This window comes from Nanorana parkeri, unplaced genomic scaffold (genome assembly GCF_000935625.1).
Source record: "Nanorana parkeri isolate BGI_ZX_2015 unplaced genomic scaffold, ASM93562v1 scaffold172, whole genome shotgun sequence".
Lineage (NCBI taxonomy): Eukaryota > Metazoa > Chordata > Amphibia > Anura > Dicroglossidae > Nanorana > Nanorana parkeri.
Window position 1 is genome coordinate 1,505,036 of NW_017306440.1, and position 22,199 is coordinate 1,527,234.

Sequence of the window (22,199 nt, forward strand, 5' to 3'; positions counted from 1 at the left end):
CACCTAACACCTCTATTTTCCCTACTCCCTCTCCCCCTTTCTTCCTTCCCCATTCCACCCCTACCCCATCTCTTCTTTGCATACTGATGCTTCTCCCCCCAAAATCAAACTTGAAGCCGAATAAAGCCTGTATCAAGACTGAATATATAGGCCCAGCTGGTTCATTCTTACATTGGGTTTTGGGAAACACCTATTTGTATTTCTACCTTTTATTTGATTTACCATTGCATATCATTGCATTTTGTATTGTAATTCACTAATCACAGACACAAGAAATTACCATGTTCCTACCAAGTTCTTTTTTTTTTTCAACTTAGAGATTTTATTTATTTTTTTCAAAAGGAAATACATAGTAAACAGAAAAGGAAATGGAAAAAGACATGCCTTTGTCCTTTATCATACAGGTTACAGAACTTTGGTTGATAACAACAATAGAGCAGGCGAGTAAAGCAAGTAAAGTGCAATGAAAATCGAGCTCGCTCCATATGACGTGAATAATGATATACCAAAAATAACACACGAGGAATGCCTCTAGGACCCCTAACCACTGGTACTTGTTTTCCCCGTTGTGTAGCAGAAACCTCAATTCTGAAGCAAGTAGTGGACCCTACATCTTTGGTATTTATTACAACTCAATTAGGTTATTTTATATATGTGGTAACTGAACTGTTATTGGACTCCATCCAAAAGAACATATGTGTGGTTGTGAAGGTAGAACCCGGAACTATTGTTGTGCTCTATTTTTCATATGCTCCAGCCATGCATCCCATCGGTACCTACCATGTTTTTATTGTAGCATGTTTTCAAAGATAAAATCAATAAACTCAGATTGACCTAAAGTGACTATGTTGTTGCAGTAAACAGCTGGCATCTTTTTTTAAGAGACTGTATACTCACCTTTCTCTCGGTGGCCTTTGTCCCCTTCTCTCTTTCTGTTCCATGGCAGCATCCTTCGTAAGGATGGCTTTGGATGGCGGCATCCCTTGATATGCGCTGTAGATCTATTTACCCACCCTTACCTCACTGTTGCGTCCTATAGTGAGGTAAGGGTCAGAGGAAGGAACCACTTCTTTTTTGGGGAATTTTGGCAGAAAACAGCCATTTATGGTAAAATTGTGGTAAATTTCCACCATTTTGGCATAATGTATTTAAATCAGTGGGGAACACAGTGACGTTTTCTAGGGTGCAATCAGATTACAGAAGACCTTTTAACGATCCTGGACCTGTTCTTTTTATTATCTATCTGAAGATCATATGTAGAAAATCTTGTTTATGGACATGACATTTAACAAAGGCAGATCAGACTCTGGAGCTGTGTATTATGCTTTGATATGTGCTGTGAAGGATGAATAATCTGTGTGTTATAATCAACACCAGCGCTGTTTTTTTCCTGAGGATTCTGAGTCATTGCTTGTCAGATAATCTGCCATTATCCACTACGCTTTCCATTTATCTTCTACAGAAAAGGACAAGCAATGTGGACAGGAGAGGTTAGGATAGAAGAACCAGCAGATATAAATATACTTGAAGAATTCTGATTTCATTTAAAATCAAGTTGTTGTTTTAGAACGAAGAAGTGCTGAAATCAATAAATACCTTATAAACAATTATCACCTTTACGCCTGTTACTGGCAGGGGGCTGAAAAAGAGAAAAGGGGAAGATCGGCAGCTATGCACAGAGGGAAATTATTAGATGTAAACCCAACCCCTAAGCTCTTATAGAGGTTTTAGGAGTCATGATCGTAGCTGGGAACTTTCCAGAAATGACCCGGCAATTTTCATCAGACTGGACAGTGCAAGCTGACCACCCCCTGCGGGAACGGGACACAGAAAAAGAAAGCTGTATATGTAAAGTCAGTTTTGACTTCACATATACAGTACTTTGGCCAGAATTAGCTTTATTTTTCAACGCTGCATCATTTTACCTATCAATAACTTTTTTTATTATCTTGTAAGATATCAATGTGGGTTCCATGCTGTTTTTGGGGACAGAAGTCAAATCACTGAAATATTTCTTTCCAAAGGCACTTGTACGGAAATTTACAAAAATGATGGGGAAAAAAAAAATTCAAAACTAACTTTTAAAAAACTAGGGTCCCCATAAGTTTAATCTCCCAAAATGTATAGAATATTTATTCTATTTTTAAAAAGATAACATTGAAGGCACCGTTTCATAGCCTTTATTATATTTTGTAAACATTAAAAAAATAACACTGCTATATTACAGTTTTAATCATCCTCAAACATAAAGAAAAGCCAGGATTTATCTCTGAAGGTTGTCACACTGGTAGCCAAAAAATACCTTTTTAATCCTAAACTTATTGAACAATTGTTTTCAGAAGAGCAAGAAGGGACTGTATCTTTTTAGTGGAGCAGTCCTATTCATCCCACCAATAAAGTAGGGTATACATGAAGTTGTTTTGGGAACATTTGTTTGAATATCTATCAATTAGTATGATGCAATTGACAGGCGAAAATGACAATGTTCCCAACATTTTCAAAGAAGCATGTTGAAAAATGTTACTAAATTGAACGGATTTCTAACAGTTGTGATGTTTGAGGAATATAGCCCAATGTTGCGCACTTAAGGACCAGTCTTGAAGCCAACTTAAACATAAACAGGACAGTCTTTATTCCTCTTCAACATAAATTAAACAGAACAGTTCATACACTTCTTATAATAATCTGTGTGATACTCACACTGCTCACCCCTCCTGAGCACTCACACTGGATTCAGCAGTGTGTCCACCAGGTCCTTTGGGTAATCGACCTTCCCCAGCCTCCCCTGGCTGTTCCACGTGCGTCCAGCACGCACCCGAGTCTGCTTGTGGATGTGTGCCTCCTGCACATCCACACACCACTGGCTTGGCTTGACCCTGGTGTGCCTCCAGCAAACACCACACCAACTCTCCCTTGAGCTCTGGTCTAGGCTCTTAATGAGGCTGCTTTCAGCCACCTGGTCACTGGCAACACCTCACCTCAGGGCTGGAGATTTCATCCCACCCAGAATACTAAGAAATCTCCAGAGCTCCAGATCCCAGTTACAATCCGGAAAAAACGGAAAAAAAGAAACCAAAAGGCCAGCTTCTTCCCTGCAAATCTATTTATTTTCTGGAACCTCTCAGTAGCCATGCCAGTATCGAACATTCCGACGGGATTTTTCATACGAACTTTCATGCAAAAATGTACCCGTGTGTACCCTGCTTAAAGGAGAATTATGGGGTGAGTGTTTCAAGCCGACCTGTGACACTAAAGCTGTCACACAATGGCTCTATTGATCGGGAAGTGAGCGAACACATACCACCGATTGCCGACTTCCCGATCCTCTTCCTGCAGAGAGCAGTGACTGGTAGTCAGCGCTCCCCACAGGGGTTCCCTCCCTCCCCTCTCCCTTTCTACGGTGCTATTACGTACCTTCTGGGAGACCGGATGTGAGAGGAGGCTTCCCTTGCACCTTGTTTCCTGGGAGACTCTGAGGATGGGAACAGAGCCCAGCGGGACAACAAGTGGCAGGAGTGCCAGTGGTGTTGAGCACCGTGCAAGCCGTAATCCAATGGGCAATCCGAGGTCAGGTTCCAATCAGGCAATTCCAGTACAAAAGGGGTCAGGCAGAAGAATGGTCAAATAACAGTTCCGAGGTCAAGGCAGGCAGAATTCAAGGTTAATCGAGGAAGTCCGGGTCACAAGGATCAAGCAAGATATCAACAAACTGGAACAAGGATTAGCTGACAATAAACCAGCAACATGGTGGTACTGCTGCTGGGTTTATATAGGGCCAGTGATGTCATTTCCTGTGCGCCATCATGGCAGATTTTCATGCTGACGGATTACTGCTTCTGCGCATGCGCGGGATGGCGCATCTTCTTCCGCGCAGGTTACTGTTTCTGCGCATCTTCTTCCGCGCAGGTTACTGTTTCTGCGCATGCGCGGAATGGCGCGTTCCCGAGCAGCGCGGGACCGCGCAGGCCGCACATGCGCAGATGGCGGGGATCCATTACAGGTGCTGACTAGAGAGGCAGAGCCAGCTGTCAATCAGCCAGCGGGGTGGATCTCGACAGTATTGTCGGGATCCATCCCGGCAGCGGCGTGGCTTTGTGCTCTCAATAGCACTCTATATACTGAGTTTTGGGTCACCGGAGGATATTAGTATATGTCCTCCTGTTCTCTTTTAAGGATAAGGCATACCACCAGCGATTACTTTAAAAATCAAGCTTACAAGTACCTTTAGTTCTTTAGTCACATGACTTTGACAGTTCAGCGTGGCCAGGGACAGGAGCTGGGCTAAGTCAACGTGGGTCACATGTCCTGGTGACAGCACTCCAGAGCAGAGTGCCCTGTCATTCAAGTATCTGCACATCTGATCAGATGCTTGAGAATGCACACCACTTGGCATAACCTGGGGGGGAATGCCAGAACAGCATCACCAGGACATGAGACGTGCTGTGGCTTAGCGACATACTAATCTGTATAAAAAAAAGCATTCACGTGACCCAAGAAGTAAGCCATGTCTAGTAAGTAATACCACTGGAAGAGGAGCATGTGCACTGTGGTGGCAACGCTGCAGAGGCTCTATGAGCCTGAAAATTGTTGCAACAAAGAAGGAGGTGACCCAAATGGCTGACAGGATCAACAGATCAATTTTATAAGAGGAAAGCCTAATTAAAAACAAAAGGGCACAAAGAGATCCTTTTTTAAAAAAGGTTTTAGTTTTTTATGGGGTGGTAATGACAATTTAACTCCATCCTTCCTCAACAGCATATGGTACCCTTTCTGTGTTCCTTCACTGCTGGAGACCTTGCACAGCTTACATAAAGCTACGAACACCCACGCCACCCCATGTGACAGTATTATTGACCCACCACTGTCAAAAGAAGCAACAAAGTTGAGGAGAGATGAAGTGAGTCCTGGCTGACCAATGCCCAGAAGTGCCAGTTGTTTTGCTGCACTCAGGCTGGCCAAATGGATAGGCCAGGGAACTCAAAGAACTGATTACATTCTGCTGGGGAGGTGGGGGGTGACCTTTTTTCTTTGCCCTGCTTTATCTTTAATTTAATATCTTTTTTACAGATAGCTCACAGGCAACTGTATTTGTAGGATAAGCTGTGTTCAGCTTTCTCCCATTTGCTGATAAGGGAAGAGATGGCGCTTACTAATAAGGGATGTGTCACTATTACGCCTGCTTGCATCTGTCTGTTAAAGGTGCTGCATCAAGTGTTAATTAACAAGCACTATGGCATGCCAGTTAGCAGTGTTCTCCCTAGCCAGTTGATTCAACTAGCCACCTGGCTTCTGTGATAGCCGGCAGGCCACGATCTATGAATAGTCTGAAATTGAACAGCGGTAATTTAACACTTTACTGCGGGCAAAATATTGTCAGTGTGAAGAGCTGACCGATGACTGTTTCATGAGAGCAATCAGGCTTTCTTAAGGCTTGTGGGTCACGGACTGCTAGATGGATGAGTTTGTTCCTCCCTTTCATATACAGTCTATACAAAGACACTTTCATTGCTGACCATAATTTAGGAATCTAGAATAAAGGATTACAATTTCAATTTTACTAAGTACACTTGTTATCCACTACATGGCCAAAAGGACAACTGACGGTCACACCAATAGGAGCTTAGCGGACATCCTATTCCAAAATCATGGGCATAAAAGCATTTCTTAACCCAAAAACAAAATTGAGAGTATATTGCAGCTTACCACTCCTTAAATTTGGTGGTTGCATTAGTTTTCTTTCTTTTTTTTTTGCTTTATTCCTTTCTTTTTACCTGATGATCCAGCCTGCAACACACCTAGGGTGTTAGGGTGGCTCCACTCTATGGAAGAGCAATTAAGCCACCTTGTAGCATTGTCACCCTGTGAAGAGGGTAGTGTAAAGCTGGCCATACACCTTACAATTATCTGCAGATTTTCTGTGGTCAGATGGAAAAGGTGCAACAGATTCCTCCATCTACACTTAACTGTGTGGATGGAGAAATCTCCTCCTGGGCCAATCTGTTTCACTTTTTCCATCTGACCACAGAAAATCTGCAGATAATTGTAAGGTGTATGGGCACCTTTAGATGCGTTAGTAAATTAGATGGGCAAGCAGGTTTAGATGGACTTGACTAACGAATTAAATCCAAACTCCAGAAAATACGTTTTAAGCAGTTACAGCAACATCTTATTTTTTCCTTTTGGGATAAAGGTTTAACATAAATGAATAAAAGCTTGTAATGACCCCTGTCAGTGTTAAATAGTGTTTGTCTCAACCCTCTAGCTGACACTTTTGCTAGACATCTTGGTTTGTTAAAGGAAGTTGAAAAAATAACAAACGTACTGTCTGGATCAACAGGTGAAAAAGGTAGCACAAAAGACTAAAAATGGAAAACGAATGCAGCCACCAAATTTAAGGATCGGTAAGATGAAATATATAGCATTTTTGGTTTTGAGATTAGAAGTACTTTAATATGGAGTTGGTCTCCACTTTATAGCTATAAAAGCCTCTGTGTGGTTTATTAACTAAAAGAGCATTCATGAAGTCAAGTACTTATGTTGGATGAGAAGAGCTAGGTTGCAATTGGTGTTCCAAATCATCTCCAAGATGTGCAGTAGAGTTAAGGTCAGGACTCTGCAGGCCACTTCAGTTCCTCCACACCAGACTCATTAAACCATGCCTTTACAGTGATGGGTTTGGGCACAGGAGAACAGTTATTATCACGTACCTGGTGAGAGACCGATAGTTGAGGAGGCTTCTCCTACTTCTCACGTCCTACAGCCCCTGGAGGTGAGAAAAGGGTGTGAAAGGACAGCAAGGAGCATGAGTGCCACAGGTGGAATCAGGTGCAGGAAAGTCCAGGAGCGGATCAGCCAATTCAGGAAGCAGGAACGGAGTCAAGGATAGCCGAGAATCAGAGTCAGCCAGGCAGCATGGTACAAAATCGTGAGGCAATAAACAAATCCAGGATACAGGTCGAGGTCAGGGGCAGGCAGCAATCAAGAGATGTCTAAACAATCCGAGTCACAGGCAAAGTCTTCAACAGGATCACGGGCACAGGCAACAAACACACACATCTGAAAGACCATCAGCACAGTGAGCAGAGCAGGCTCATTTAAATAGGTAATTTCCTTAATGCCTGTTGTGTCACTTCCTGTGCGCCTGCTGTTTGTGCGTTTTTCTGCCTATTTCCGGCTGTGCGCGCACACGCACCACGGCATATTTCCGTCCAGTTCCATGCATGACTGTCGTCTTTACCTTATAGTCATACGGGAACAAAAAAAGACCTCCCCCTGAACTCAATGATTTAAAGTGCTGGGGTGTCACATACCTTTGGCCATATAAGTAGGTATGATGGTCAGGTGTCCTCAAATAATAATAATCTTTGGTTATCTGTTCAGACCCCTGCAACATCAAACAGGGTATGTATTTGGGAGGAGTGTAAGGCACACGATTGTCTGAGCACAATTACAAATCCTTTGGCTATGAAAATATACGTATTTGTATGTGTTGTGTTTAGCTGTTTGCCTGGAATTTTACCATTTACCATTTCAAGAACACTGCACGATGATACATAGATGTAATAAACATTCCCCAGCAAAATAAGAAAATTAGAATTACTGAACCAACAAACTAAAGAGGCTATAGCACACTAAAGAAAGAAAATGCAACCACCGTATACCTATACACATTATACTCAATTAGGGCTTCATTAAGACCCAAGGGAACTGTCACTGGCAGACAGGAAAATATTCTCATAATTTCCACCTCTATCCACAACAGGAATTACCACCAAGCCTGCCAAGGAGAGTCATTTTCTGTTTCTCTAATGCATCTTATGGACTTGGGTAATGAGACAAGTAGCTCCCATGCTCGTAGCAATGGAACACACATGTTCCTATCATTTATTGGCTATTTCCCAATCTAGTAAATAGCATAAACAACATACTTCTGTATGTAATAACATTCTGTACATGGTGTAGAAACCCACCAGTGACTTCTACCTTTATAAGATTTGGACAAAGGTTCTCACACTTATAACTGCCTTCAGGGACCAAACCAGTCCACCACATTTTTGGTCTTTCATTCCAAAACTCACTCTGACCCAAGTAGTCCAGTGTTATTTTGCAGCCACAAAACACAATTAATGGTCTTTTGCTCTTTCAGCTCATTTACTAACCTATTGGATAATTTGACACTATCGATAGATGGTCTGTCTAAGTTTACAGGCCATGGGAGAGAAACATAATGAAGAGACAAAGCAGTCTTGTTTGTCTTCTGTTTGCGCTTCTGCCAAATGAATTGATCTGCTGTGGTTTATGACTTTAGATAGACCTAGTGGATATTGCTCTCTGCATAACCCCCTTGCTGTTTCCTAGTTAGCTACAAATAAGGACTTTCAGCCCAAAATGTGTCAGGGGACTGGCAAGAATATTTGCTGCAGTTTAAAAGGCAACTCACACCAAAAAAAAGAGAGGGGACAATTTCACTTCCTGTCCACTTTCTGTCTTTATGATCATTATTACCAAGACAAAAAGTGATAGGAAATAGAGGAGAAATCATTCATCTGGGATACTTATGTTCTACTGATAACTTTCATAGGTGGAATTTACCCCCACTTTGAAAGAGATTTGCTCTCACTTCCTGTTGTGCCTAAGGACAGGACGTGCGAGGAATCTCTCGAGTGGGGGCACAAAAATCCTTGATAGAGGCTCTAACCCTTCCCCAGGCTATCTTGAACTAGAAAAATTGCCTAGGTTGGAGCTCTACTCTACTGAGAGGGTGATACTGGCATAACATTCCCTATTACCTAGTTCAACTGCTTGTATAAAGTCACAGTCTCTCCTGCTCTGCCACCACAGCCTCAAGAATGGATTTAATCAATAGGCAAGTGTTAGGACTGTGTAGGAGTGGATTTGCTGTTTTCTTCTGTAGCTGTGACTTTACCCAAGATTTTAATCAGCAGATAAGGTTACTTCTGAACCTATAAATTCTGCAGTCATACATATTCACAGAACTCCCATTAAGACAATTCAAGAAAAATTCTAATTTACCTTTTGTTCTGGAGCAAACCATTAAGGTATCATTGCCATATCTCAACCACATCTTGACATCATGATAGGAATGTTATCAATAAACATATAAGCTCAGTTGCAGTGTCTAGTGTGGTGTGGTCATACTAATTTGGTCCTCCTGCGTGGGTACCTGCATGCGGTGTGGGGACACCCGCGCAGGGTACCCTGACAAAGGCTGATTTCAGCCGTACATCAGCTGGAATCAGCCGTAGATCGGCTGTTCGGCAGAGCCGAAGTACAGAGGGACTACGACTCAGCCGATCCAACATCTGGATCAGCTTTGCCGAAGCTATGGCAGCTCACTCGCTAGCCGATTTCCGCCAAGCAGCATTCAGCTCGGCTATTCTGCTTGGTACCTTCGGCTGCTGTACGGGCTATAGTGAATAGCCCATACAGCAGCCCTTCAGTTCAACTGAACCGAAGGGCTCCGACGGCCGAAGAAAGCCGAAGGTTCAGCCGAAGCGACGGCTGGATCCTTTGGCTCTTTAGTGAACAACCCCCTAAGAAAAAGTTTTGGCTTTATATACATATAAGGAGCATGCATACACACTGGGATCAGTACTAGTGTTGTAAGAAACTTTCAACCCTGAAACCCTCTAGCCATACTACCCTTTGCAAGTAAGCTGCAGTAAATCTAAAGGTATTGTTGGTGGGACCTGAAAGTTTACATCAAGGTCTTTTCAGACTTCTGTGGAAAACAGTGAACCAATGCCTTGAGGAGGGTTAGGAATTTTGGGATGTCCTCTCTACAGACCACTGATGCCATGTTTTCAATTAAGCAGTTTCAAATGAGAAGACCACAGGTGTGACTAAATATATGTATTGCACAACAAAGACTGGACCCAAAGCTAAGTATAAAAACAACAAGGTTTATTGTGAACCAACACAGGTTAAAAGCAACATATACACACCTAAAACAAGTTCAGCATGCAAACACTACACTAACAATATACAACCTATATCTACACCTGGAGGATAAAAGAGAATTCGGTACAGCAGGGCCAGGCAGGAAGGGGGAGGGATACATGGAGCAGGTGTAGCAGCCAGATCACAGGGTCAGGCAGGAAGAAGGATCAGTATCAGGATTGCAGGATTCCAGAAACAGCAAGAAGCAAAATGGGCACACAGGAAGGCATAGAGAACTTCCTGAGGAGGGGCTAAAAAACTGGAACTACATGCTTCAGGTCCGAGGGCCACAGTGCTGACAGCAGCTGCTCTGGTTCCTGACAGGCTGGCTAGCTGAAGATTGAGATATTAATGTAATTTTAATGACATTAAATTACAAAATGGCTCATGTAACAGTTATATGAACTACATAATTTGGAGTGGAGTTATTTCTGAAGCTTTAGTCAATGAAACTCCTGTCTCCAACTATTTGAAAAGTTGGATTTTATTTGAGGAGATGTTGAACCATTAAATATATCCAATTTTACCTCCTTTGTTGCATTGCAAGATCAACCAATATTTAGTTCAGCACTCAACACCCTCAAAGGCTTTACCAGTGTCCTACACCATGCTATAATTTTACACAGAACATAATGGGGTATCATCTGTTTTCACATGGGAACTTTCCTCCTGATGCATATTCGCTTCAGAGGAGGTGGCCAGTGCCAGACCCTGTTTTATTTGTATTCTTTCACGTGTGTCTGACTGTTGAAACCAGAGGAACCACATTAGCTGTATGTTTTTTATTTTTCTCACAGAAAAAACTGTTTTCCTAAAATCCCATTTGGGTTATGTAACATGGCCAGATTAAATGCAAATAATGCTTTGTGGAGTTGTTTAATAAGATGTAGTAAAACTTTATGTGCGTAGATAGCTCTCATTTATTTTCCTTTATTGCAGCTCCATACCCGTTAGCCTGGAGGGCCCAGCATGCCCTTGCCTCTTCCACTGCTGGCAGCACAACCCCTTGGTCAATGATGCGAAACTCGCCTGAGGCAGGTAAACAACATGGTCCTATAATATACTTAAACTGACTTCATCTCTGCTTTCTTCAGCTGTGATGTCTCATTTACTGTTAGGTGAATGTTTATGCTGCATGCACAGCTGTTGATGGTGCAGGTTTAATGCTGACTAGTTAACCTTGCCTGTGTTTTGCCGGTGGGCATTCAATATAGAGTAACACAGAGCTGATTATCACTGCTGGTATTTATGTGTTACTTAAGTTTTATGTACTAATCTGTAGTGCTAGGCTTGTATTGAGCTGGTCATCATTTGTTTATCTTGTGTTATCAGAGTATTTGTTAATAGGACTTTGGATCCATTGTATATTGCCGCCTACTAATGTATTTGATGGGCATCAGGACCCAATTACACTTATGTGGTGCAGTGTATTGTGGTGCCAATTATTTAGAGGGGTCTTGACTTAAAGTGACACTAAACTCAGGAGTTAAATCTTAAAATGCATTCAAGTATCTGAACTATTAACAAAAATGTTTCTTATTTGTGTATCACTCGGCTGTAGATCCTCAAATCATCTCTGCATTGGTGCTGACACTGTCCTTCCTTCTGGAGGGGGGCTACTTTTGTTCCCCATGGTCCCTGTGTGTGTTGTAAAGTAGCCACCGCTCCAAGCTCGCTCCCGTGATGTGCTACAATCTCAATACAAATTGGTAAACTAAACGTGAGATTGTAGTCCATCACGGGAGCAAGCTGGGAGCGGTGGCTACTTTACAACACACACGGGGACCATGGGGAAAAAAAGTAGCCACCTTCCAGAAGGAAGGACAGTGCTGGCACCAATTTAGAGATGATTTGAGGATCTACAGCCAAGTGATACACAAATAAGAAACATTTTTGTTCATAGTTAATGGACTTGAATGCATTTTTAAGGTTCAAATCTTGAGTTTATTGTCACTTTAAATCTAAGGTGCCATAATGTAATTGGAGCTTTCCCATTCTTCTATGTTTAAGTTGTAAGTTAGTATGATGTAGTGTGTGGCTTGATTTTGACTTAGTGATTTCAACTGATTCTCATGGTAAAAGAGTAGCAGAGTGAGGAATTTATGAATCAAGCTGCAATCTTAAATGAAATCTGTCTTATACAGTATCTGTCTCATTGCCATTGTTTTGCACTGTGCAGTGGAATTGATAAATATCCCTCATCAAGAGTTCGGAAAAGTGTGGTCAAAGGAAGTGTTCTTGTTACACATTCCGTTGTTGATCAATAATTTTTTCTAGTGCAGGTTTTAAAATTCAAAGTCTATGTAAACAGGTTCCCTTTAGAACATGGCTGACATGTGGGGCTGGAGAAGATGGGATTATTATTTTTTTTAAATAATTTTTTCGCCAAGCAAGGACAGCTTGCTTGGCGAACATCTTATCTCTTGTGTTTGTGTCATTGTTGCTCTTGGAGTGGGACTGTTTACCGTGGCCACTGTCCATTTCTTCATTTATTGAATGCAACTCGATACAGCCGTGACAAAAATTATGTCATGAAGGGGAAACCAATATTCCCAATTGGAATTTTTTTGCTGACGGGCTGCGGCATTTTGTTCCAAAGAAAATAGTAAATGGAGTTCATTATGCAGAGTACAAATATTCATCATATCCGTTATGAGTACAACACTGCCTTGTAAGAAATACAAAAGTCTCAAAGTGGACAATAAGATAATGTATGAGCCAAGAATACTGACTTGAGTGATGCAATGTCTTTACGAGACCTCTAGAGGGAGCAAAAGATGTGGACAGCAATGGACAGTAATATGTATGCAAGTTCTGTAATACAAAGTCACTCTCCCCCAAAAAATTAACATTTCTGTGAATCATAGACACAACATTCCTGGTAATGGTCACTAGTTTTTAGCATGGCATTTATCTGTTACACCTGTCCCAGCTAAATGCCTATATCAGCTTGCATTCCCTTCTTCGGAGAAGATAAAGAGGCAAGGGCTAATCTTGCACTACACCCCTCTCCAGTCCAATGAAGCCTCAATTACATATATTGTAGCATGAGCAAGAGGTTGGCCCAGAGTCATACTGAAAGGTCTGCTGAATACAGATAAAATGATACAAGGAACGGATTATATTAAATATGGGAAATGTCTTAATTTAGCACATTTCCCGGATTTCGTGCATGGCATTAACAGTTTTTATAGATTTATTTGATTTGTGACTGCATTTCAGTAATTTAATTCCATGTGCATACATGTACAATACCTAAATGAAAGCTGGCATGTTTTATAATATATGTATATATATTTTAGGGATTTCCAGGAAAAATGATTTTGTGACACGCAGGGGCTAAGTTCCACTTCCCCCTTATTTAAAATGTTTGACAGAATTTAAACAAATTTCAATAAAGTAACTAACAAAGACCAGCAAGTGTGTCTGTTACATAGTACGTTACTTGCTATGTGTTATTCAGGGGCAAAGCCTTAAGTCTGATGATTAAAATGATGGAGGTTATCATTAGTCAAGGAGATTTTCAAAGTGCTTATAACTACATATCTTCACAGTGTTAAAGTGGAACTCCATGCAAACAGCAAAATTCGATAGATTCAGGCCACATACAGCTTATTGCACCTTTTCTGTAGACTACCTACTGAGGGTTCGGTGCATATATTTTGGAGACTGGTTCCTAAGGCACCAATGCACATATGTTGGAGAATGACCCCTGAGGGGTTAAGGCACAAGCTCTGAAGACTGATCACTGGTGGGTTAATGCACATACTCTGCAGATTGGTCACTGGTGGGTTAATGGCATGCAGATACTCTGCAGACTTATCATTGGTGATTTAATGCGCATACTCTGCAGACTGGTAACTGAAGGTATTGCACATATTTTGCAGATTGGATTCGGAGGGAAATTCCTATACTCTGGAGACTGGTCATTGATGTGTTATTGTGCATACTTTGGAGACTAAGCTTGTGTGGGTTAATGTACATGCCCTGGAGACTGATCCCCAAGCTGTTAATGTGTATACTTTGCAGATTGGCCACTGTGCGGTGGTTAATGCACATACTCTAAAGACTGACTTGAAGTGGGGCCTCCATGGATCGGATTTGTTTTTCCAGATTGAGATCTGGAGAATTGGAGGCCATGAACTCGTAGTTGTGTTCCTCAAACCATTCTTGAACCATTTTTGCAGTGTGGCAGGGCGCATTATCCTTCTAAAAAAAAGCCACTGCCATCAGGGAATTCCGTTTCCATGAAGGGGTGTACTTGGTCAGCAACAATGTTTAGGTCGGTGGTACGTGTCAAAGTAACATCCACATGAATGGCAGAGCCCAAGGTTTTCCAGCAGAACATTGCCCAATGCATCACACTGCCTCTGCTGGCTTGCCTTTTTCTCTTAGTGCATCCTGTCACCCCTACCCAGGTAAGTGACATATAAGAACCCAGCCATCCATGTGATTAATCAGACCAGGCCACCTTCTTCCATTACTCGGTGGTCCAGTTCTGATGATCACCTTCCCATTGCATTGTGAAGGTGGACATGGGTTAGCATGGGCACCCTGACCGGTCTGTACCTATGCAGCCCCATATGCAACAAACTGTGATACACTGTGTGTTCAGACACCTTTCTATCGGAACAAGCATTTCAGCAATTTGAGCTACAGCAGCTTTTCTATTGGATCAGACTACATGGGCCAGCCTGTACATCAGTGAGCCATGGCTGCCCATGACCCTGCCACCGGTTCACCGGTTTCCTTCACTGGACCACTTTTGGTAGGTCTGGCTGCCATTGTAATAAGACAATCATTGTTATTCACTTCACCTGTCAGTGGTCATAATGTTATGGCTGATTGGTGTATATGCAAAAAAAATGTGCTCATCAAAAAGTACATCACAGTTTCCCTTTAATCTGACCTTTTCTGGCACAATGGAACTGTTAAAGCTGCATCCTCATGAATATATTTTAGGTTAACAAAATGGCTGGGTTATATGTGTGCAGGTAACAGGTGCACATTTATTGATGAATGGTCCTTGTCCTCCTCCTTATAATGTCCCTCTGCTCTCTCTCTCTTTTGCTGCCTCCATCTCTCATCTCTTGCCCGCTCTGTGACTCTCTCTTCTCCTCCCTCTCTCTGTCATTTCCAGATGAGTTACATCAGCACATACACAAATTACAAATGACTGTCTTTCTCATTCTGCTGGTCCGCTCTTTCTAGCACATAAAATCTATTTATTTACATCCTCTGCCCGCAAAGGAAATCAATTTCACAAAAACAATGTAACAGTATCATGTCATTTTCTCCTGGATTATTTGTATAGGGAAAAAGAAATAATGGTCGCGTCTCAAGGTTTTCATAACCCGCAGCACAGCTGCTTTTTATGTGCGTTTAGTCTGTACTGCTCCGCTACAAATGGAGTGTCTGCCTGCAGCCTTTTCATTAAAAAGTAACTATTTAAATTCAGCCACCAGGAACTGTGTATGAAGCTATCAAGTAAGTGTTTATATATTAAAGTGACATTAAAAGGTAAAAATATTATCCCCCCTTTCTACTGAAAGCACTTACCTTATGTGATGCCTCTTGAGGAGAAAGCAGTGGCGATTGATCTTCTGCCTAAACTGACCCCCAATGTAAGGGATCACTTCTACACTGACCACCAACACAAGGTATCACTTCTACACTGACCACCAACGTAACGGGTCACTTCTACATTGACCCCCAATGTAAGGGGTCCTTCTACACTGACCCCCAATGTAAGGGGTCACTTCTACACTGACCACCACTGTAAGGGATCATTTCTACATTGACCCCCAATGTAAGGGGTCACTTCTACACTGACCACTTACGTAACGGGTCACTTCTACACTGACCACCAACGTAACGGGTCACTTCTACATTGACCCCCAATGTAAGGGGTCCTTCTACACTTACCCCCAATGTAAGGGGTCACTTCTACAATGAGCCCCAATGTAAGGGGTCCTTCTTCACTTACCCCCCAATGTGAGGGGTCACTTCTACACTGACCAACAACGTAACGGATAATAAGGGTTCATTTCTATACTGACCATCAAGGTAAGGCTACAATTGATTGTTATTATCTGTTTTATTTCATGATTTTTCATGAAGATAATTTTTAAATCACAGAGCATGCCCTGTGATTTAAAAATCTCTACAACCTGCTGATCACACTTATATACCGTGCGTGTAAAAATTTTTCTGGGGGTTGCCTGAGACCTGAAGGTTGTTACAATGGTTCCTCAGTTGTAAAGAGGTTGAGACGGCCTGTAGTAAAAATACTACAGGCCTCCACTGTGTCTTTATTCTGGTGCCTTAACTTTGCTTGCACATGTGAGTACACATGAAAAATACTTCAGTTTCTCTTCAAAACAAATTAATGCTGAAAGAAATATGAAGGCTGCCACTGTGGACCTTCTGAAATTGCTATTTGCCAGATTCTCATGCTAAACCTCTAACTCCTATACACCATGGGATCTATTAAAAATATATATTTGCATAGCTTTTCATCCAGCAAAACTGCATGTACATTTGTTCTTTAAGAATTAACCAGCTGTTGTGAGATTAGGGCAAAATTGAACGGTCTTGGTTTTTTTTCTCTTCTAGTGGAGTATTCTTCATATATTATGAGTAGTAGAGAATTGGGAAAATACCACTAGATGGAGTTGAGGATCATAGGAAATAAATACATCTTAGTAACAAGAGATGCAGCGTAACAATTCTAGAGAAAGCTGGAGGGAATTAGCAGATAAATGTAATAATAGATATTACGGGGATACCCTAGAGAAAATAGTCTAAGAATATTCTATTTTTCCCATACTCAAAACAGCTGATTAATTCGCACAAAGAAATGTAAATGCAGTTTTGCTGGGCAAATAGCTCAGCAATTTCTTTTTATAAATAGACCCCAATGAGTCAGGGAACCCAGAATCAGTATGTAGACAGTAAAGTAAAATGTTGTTAATTGCATACTTGTTCCCCTTCAGTGATCAGAAAGTATTACATTTAAAATAAAATAAAATGGAAGGGACGAAACCAAAACACAAAGCAGTTTCAAGTAATAGCCATAGTCCACTTTTTTTTTTCCAGAACGTGTTTCCTTTTATATTAAGCCGGCAGTAGGGCTTGCTGCTACTACCCAGAATGTGGACTCTAAAAGCCATAAAAAGGGCAGCTAGCCAGTGGCGTAACAACCGGGGGGGTCACTTGCCCCGGGCGCAGGACTGAGGGGGGGCGCCGTCACGACCCCCGCATTTTGTACAGGGACAATGATGGCATGCTTGGACTTGTAGTTCCTTAGCTGATATATATGTGTGGGGGTGGGGGGTACAGTTCTAGTGGATGTTTATATAATATGGGGGGGGCGGGAAAAAAAAATTCTGCCCCGGGCGCCCATAACTCTGGTTACGCCACTGCAGCTAGCTGATGTTATTGGTCAACTAATTGCTGCCCCTTTGTCTTGTGTACTACACCCCTCCTATTAGAAATTGGCACTTTTTTGCTGGTCACAAGGAGGTCACTGGATCACTAGGAGGATGTGGTGGGCCATCCTTCATTCCTGAATCCTATATTAACTCAGCAGATCTGCACCAGGGAAAAAAAAAAAAAAGTCCTAATACCATGTTACAATAGGAGCATGCCCTGTGTTGTACTCTATCCACAGTACTGCTGGACAGCCTCATTTTGTCAGCCTAAAGTTGTTAATTGGTTATATTTAGCTATTTCCACAGCTTATCATTTCATGGCAATATACAAATTTTCCTTTTAAATTGAGTTCATGTTTAATTTGTATCCCAAAAAACAACCTGCGCTGAATTTTGTTTTAATTGTTCTGCACTGACTAGAGGGATTTCTGGTAAATAATGGCGTCGCTGTGGGTGACCCTCGTGTCTGTGCCCTGCAAGAAAAACAAAGGGCCAGTATGATGAATGTGCTGAGAATCAGCTGCGGGTTGAGCAGGTGTTTCACTACATTAACAACATCTGCCAACAGAGTCTGGCCTGCTTTCCTACCCGCTCCTCGAGTCTGCAGATGGTTTTGTTTACTTCTTTCTGTGTACTCCAGAAACTCCCAGCTCTCTTCGCCTACAGACTGGGCAATCTATGACTATCCAGCTGCTGAGGAGCTACACATCCCAGCCTTCTCTTCCAGCCAAAGTCCAACAGGATCTACTGGCATTTGTACTTCACTTGACGCTAGAATTTATAGTTTTTCCAGTCCTGAAGGCACTCAATTTTGTGGCAATTCAGCTAGCTGTTTTTTTTACTATAAAGACAGGCCTAGAGCTATGAGAGCAAAGACATTAATGGAAGACTTACCTGAAATGATGAGAGTCAGAACCAGGCTACACATGGTTAAGAGTTCTAACATGAGTTTTAAGTTGTGGGTACTTAACTGATTGGATGGAAGTGGTTGAATAGGAAGGGGGCTCCTAAGGCTGGTCAATGGGGTGGTGCAAGGAAGGACCAGTCGGAGGTCTGCAGACATCAAGAGATTTTCCCTCCCACCCGCCCTATACTTTCCACTTTGGACCATCTTGCTGCAAGTCATGGTAGCTGATGGGTAGTTTGGGGTCCTTAAAGGCAGTTTCAGCTGGAGTTATTGGAAAACCATTGGGGACCCATCTTCAGTGTTGTCAGGAACCGGCTCTGAACCCAGGCCCTCTGCTGTAGCTGGCAGTGGTTCTACCTGCTGAGCCACCTTAGAACCTTGGATAGCTCCATGCCTGATCACCTGTGTAATCCTCAGGTAAACCTAGTTTCTGCTGAACTCTGAACTCCTTGCTCCTCCCTTGAACTTCCTATTTAAGCCATGCCTCTGCGCTTCCTGTTTGCCAGATTATTGTGTTCCTGCCAATATCTTGCTTCCTTGCTCCTCCTCTGATACAATCCGCTCATACTGCTACTCGTGTACCGACCTTTGGCTGCTGATTCACCGACTGCTCTCATCGTCTTCCACTTCATACCTGATATCTTTGGCTACTGACCTCGGCTTGATCTCTGACTATGCTTCTGCCTATACTACTACCATCTGCTTGTGTACCGAACTCGGCCTGTTGACTACGCTTCTGTCTGCTGTTTCAGCTACTGGACTCCGAGCCTGATCCAGATCGTGACAGGTGTGGTGTCCTCTATTTGGACCTGGTTGTGACATGGTAGTTACAGACCAGTATCTCTGCGGTCAACTGAGATCTTCCTTGAGATGGTGTATTGCATCTGGGGGCGTAACATAGATAACTGGTGCCATAAACACAGGGAATTGGGTATTGCTCATATAGTGACACCACGGACCTGCAACCCTAGTGTTTTCTACGACTGTGTTACTGTTCATTGTTATTTGTAACTTTGTTTTATTTAATAAAAGGCTACTGTGGCCATTGAAACTCCACTCAAATCTAATTGGTCTTCTTATGGGTTGGCCGAGGAGGAGTTGGTTGAAGAGGAGACTTGTGGCCAGCAGCGAGGTTTGGAGGATTAAGTTATCTCTGAACTGTCCTAGTCAACATACTCATGCAATGTCAGATTATTTTAGACCTTATCTGCTTATAAATGGTCCTTGTATGGCCGTTCACCAACTCTCTAATGTGAAAGATATCTGTTCAGACATCAAACAGCCAACACGGTACATGAGATCATTTCACGGCCACTGTAACCTTTCACTGTGGCTCTATAGCTTCTATTGTTCACGTAGTCAAAATGAATAGTTGGTACCACTGAGACTATCCATATCTTTCAGAGTTGGCTGCTGGTGTGGACTGTCTAACCTGCCAGAGATGTGAAGGAGATGTAGTAAAAGGCAGCAGCACCCGACCAACATATGTATCATTTATTTTCCTCTGTGTTTGATGAAGAACTTAGGTGGAGGAGCTACAAGAGCCACTGAGAAGAGCATCAAGACTCTCTTACAAGGGTAGACCTATAATCTATATGATAAATAGGTTATATAGTTATAGCCCTAAAACAATAACTATAACTAGGTACCCGCTTGTTAGCAGCAATCTCTGCTCTGGCTGCATTATTTTTGTGTGTGTCACTGTTGAGAAGATTCATCTTCTACATTTGTCCTGGTGACAGTTTCACTGAGATGGGAAGTAATGGAAAAATGTTTAAAAAATGATGTTGAGCATTTTAAGTGGAATAGAGGGGAAATCTTCAAATGGGGGCATTTGTTTGTGACTTCTATGTAAAAAGGCAATTTCCCTAACTTTGAAGTGATTAGCTCTCACTTCCTGTTGTATCAACAGAACCGGATGTGATGAAAAATCTCTATTTTATCTTTTTTTTTTTTAAATTTTAAATTAGGTTTTGGATTTAGATATACTTTAAAAAGTCAGCCAACCCAAACTGTTTCAGGGTTCGGTAGATGGACGAGAGTAGAATTAAAGGTTTCTCAGGGACTTCAGGGTGAAATTTGTGCACCTGAGCCCTCAGCAATACACATCAGTGGCACCACCTAGAAGGGAGTCCTACTCTCAGTTGGATTGTTTATCTATTTTATTGTTGTAATTGATTTGATGTTGAATCCAGCGAGAACTATGTAAAGGCCCAGGGACAGCATTTCAGAAGATGTGAAACTCCAGGTTGTGCAGGAACAGAGTCATAAACTATAGCAGGGTAGAATTTACCAGATTCAGGGATGGCTTCATCTATGTGCTGCTGCTCCTTCACTGTCCATGATCTCAACCAAGCTGTGCCTCTGCTTCAGTGGTGGTGGAGGTTGTGCTATCTGGTAGGGGTGTCTAGATTACAAAAGCAGCTAAACATAATTAGAATTTGTTTTGTGGGTAAAACCGGTCTCAAATATATATATTTCAATGTGTAGTTACTGGCTTGCCTGTGGTTCTGCTTCAAAGTGACATTAAAGCAGACAGGTTTTTTAAGTTATTTTAAATGCTGATTATATCACTGACAATGCATGCTGCTTCATGATGTATAAGGGCTTGTTCACACCAAATGCAGACCAGATCTGCATGAGTTTCTGCACATGCAGTGTAGTGTGTTTTGCCGCGTTTTTGTTGCGTGCCGGGCCGTTTTTGTAAAAAAAATATATATATATATTTATTTTTGTCTAAAATTGGCTTTCAGTGCGTTCCAGGGCGTTTGCATGCATTTTTATGTGTTTGCATGCATTTTGGTGGGTTCCAGAGCAGAAAAAATAGGGCATGCCGCAGTTTTTCTACATGCTCTGGAACTGAACGATCTGGTGTGAACTAGAGCCCAAAATACCATTGGAATACATTGGACGCAGTTTTGATCCATTCTGTTCTGCTCTGCACCTGCTCTGCGCTTGGTGTGAACAAGCCCTAAAAGTTTTAGCTTCCTTCAGAATCAGCTGGCCCCTTGAGTAATGATATCCTGTTTTAGGGGGGCTCCTTTCCCTTACAGGGTACTATGGAGACATCCTTGTGTGTACTAGTAAACTGTGTGTGTGTCCACAAACACACAATACGTACAGATTTCCTGCCGCACTCCTTACCGGCTATCCCAATACAGGATGGATGCTTGAGTATCTAATGCTCTTGGTCTCCCAATGGGTCATGGATGCATCCAGTGGCAGCCTTGGGATCTGTTTAATTGCACTTTGGTGGTGTTTTTCTTTGTGAAGGTTTTTCACACTGTCCACACACATTAGCCCGTTACCCACCACATTGATCCAGAGAAGCTAGCGATGGTTCCTGACTTTTCTTAGGTATTGTCAGATTTGGGATTATCTGCTCATATTTAACATTTCCAGGTACAGTAGGCAAGCTCCTGATAACAATGTATCAGATACCCCGGTTTAGCTTTTTATCTATTTGCCACACTCCGACAATGTGATATCCCTTGGAGGTTTTCATTTACTAACCACACTGCTCTGCATTCAGTGGCAGAACTACCGCCGGTGCAACCGGTGCGGGGGCCCAGTGGGGTCCGGTCCTGCAATATGGGGCTGTGCACGGTCACGGTCACACATTTTCACGTAATCTCGCCCAGTTTTTCGGCGGTGGAATAGGTGAAGCATTCCAACGCTTTCTCTGCTGTTCCAGGGCAGATCAGCATCGCAAATCGCATGTGCAGGAGAACTGATCTCCCCTGGAACAGCTGATCGGTCCTGAAATGTCACTTCTATCCGACTTTGTGAGTGCGGTGGAATGTGAGATTGCAGTCGGATAGAAGTGACATTTCAGGACCGATCAGCTGTTCCAGGGCAGATCGGTTCTCCTGCACATGCGATTTGCGATGCCGATCTGC

At 42.4% G+C, this 22,199-nt stretch overlaps 1 protein-coding gene across 1 annotated transcript in view; it reads left to right on the forward strand.

The window, feature by feature from the left end:
• The window catches only part of CTBP1 (C-terminal binding protein 1), a 326,081-nt gene that overhangs the window by 22,290 nt on the left and 281,592 nt on the right, over positions 1 to 22,199 (forward strand). The window contains exon 2 of the mRNA XM_018554762.1: positions 10,900 to 10,998. Coding sequence (XP_018410264.1) covers positions 10,900 to 10,998 — 99 coding nt within the window. The remainder of the gene's footprint in view (positions 1 to 10,899; positions 10,999 to 22,199) is intronic.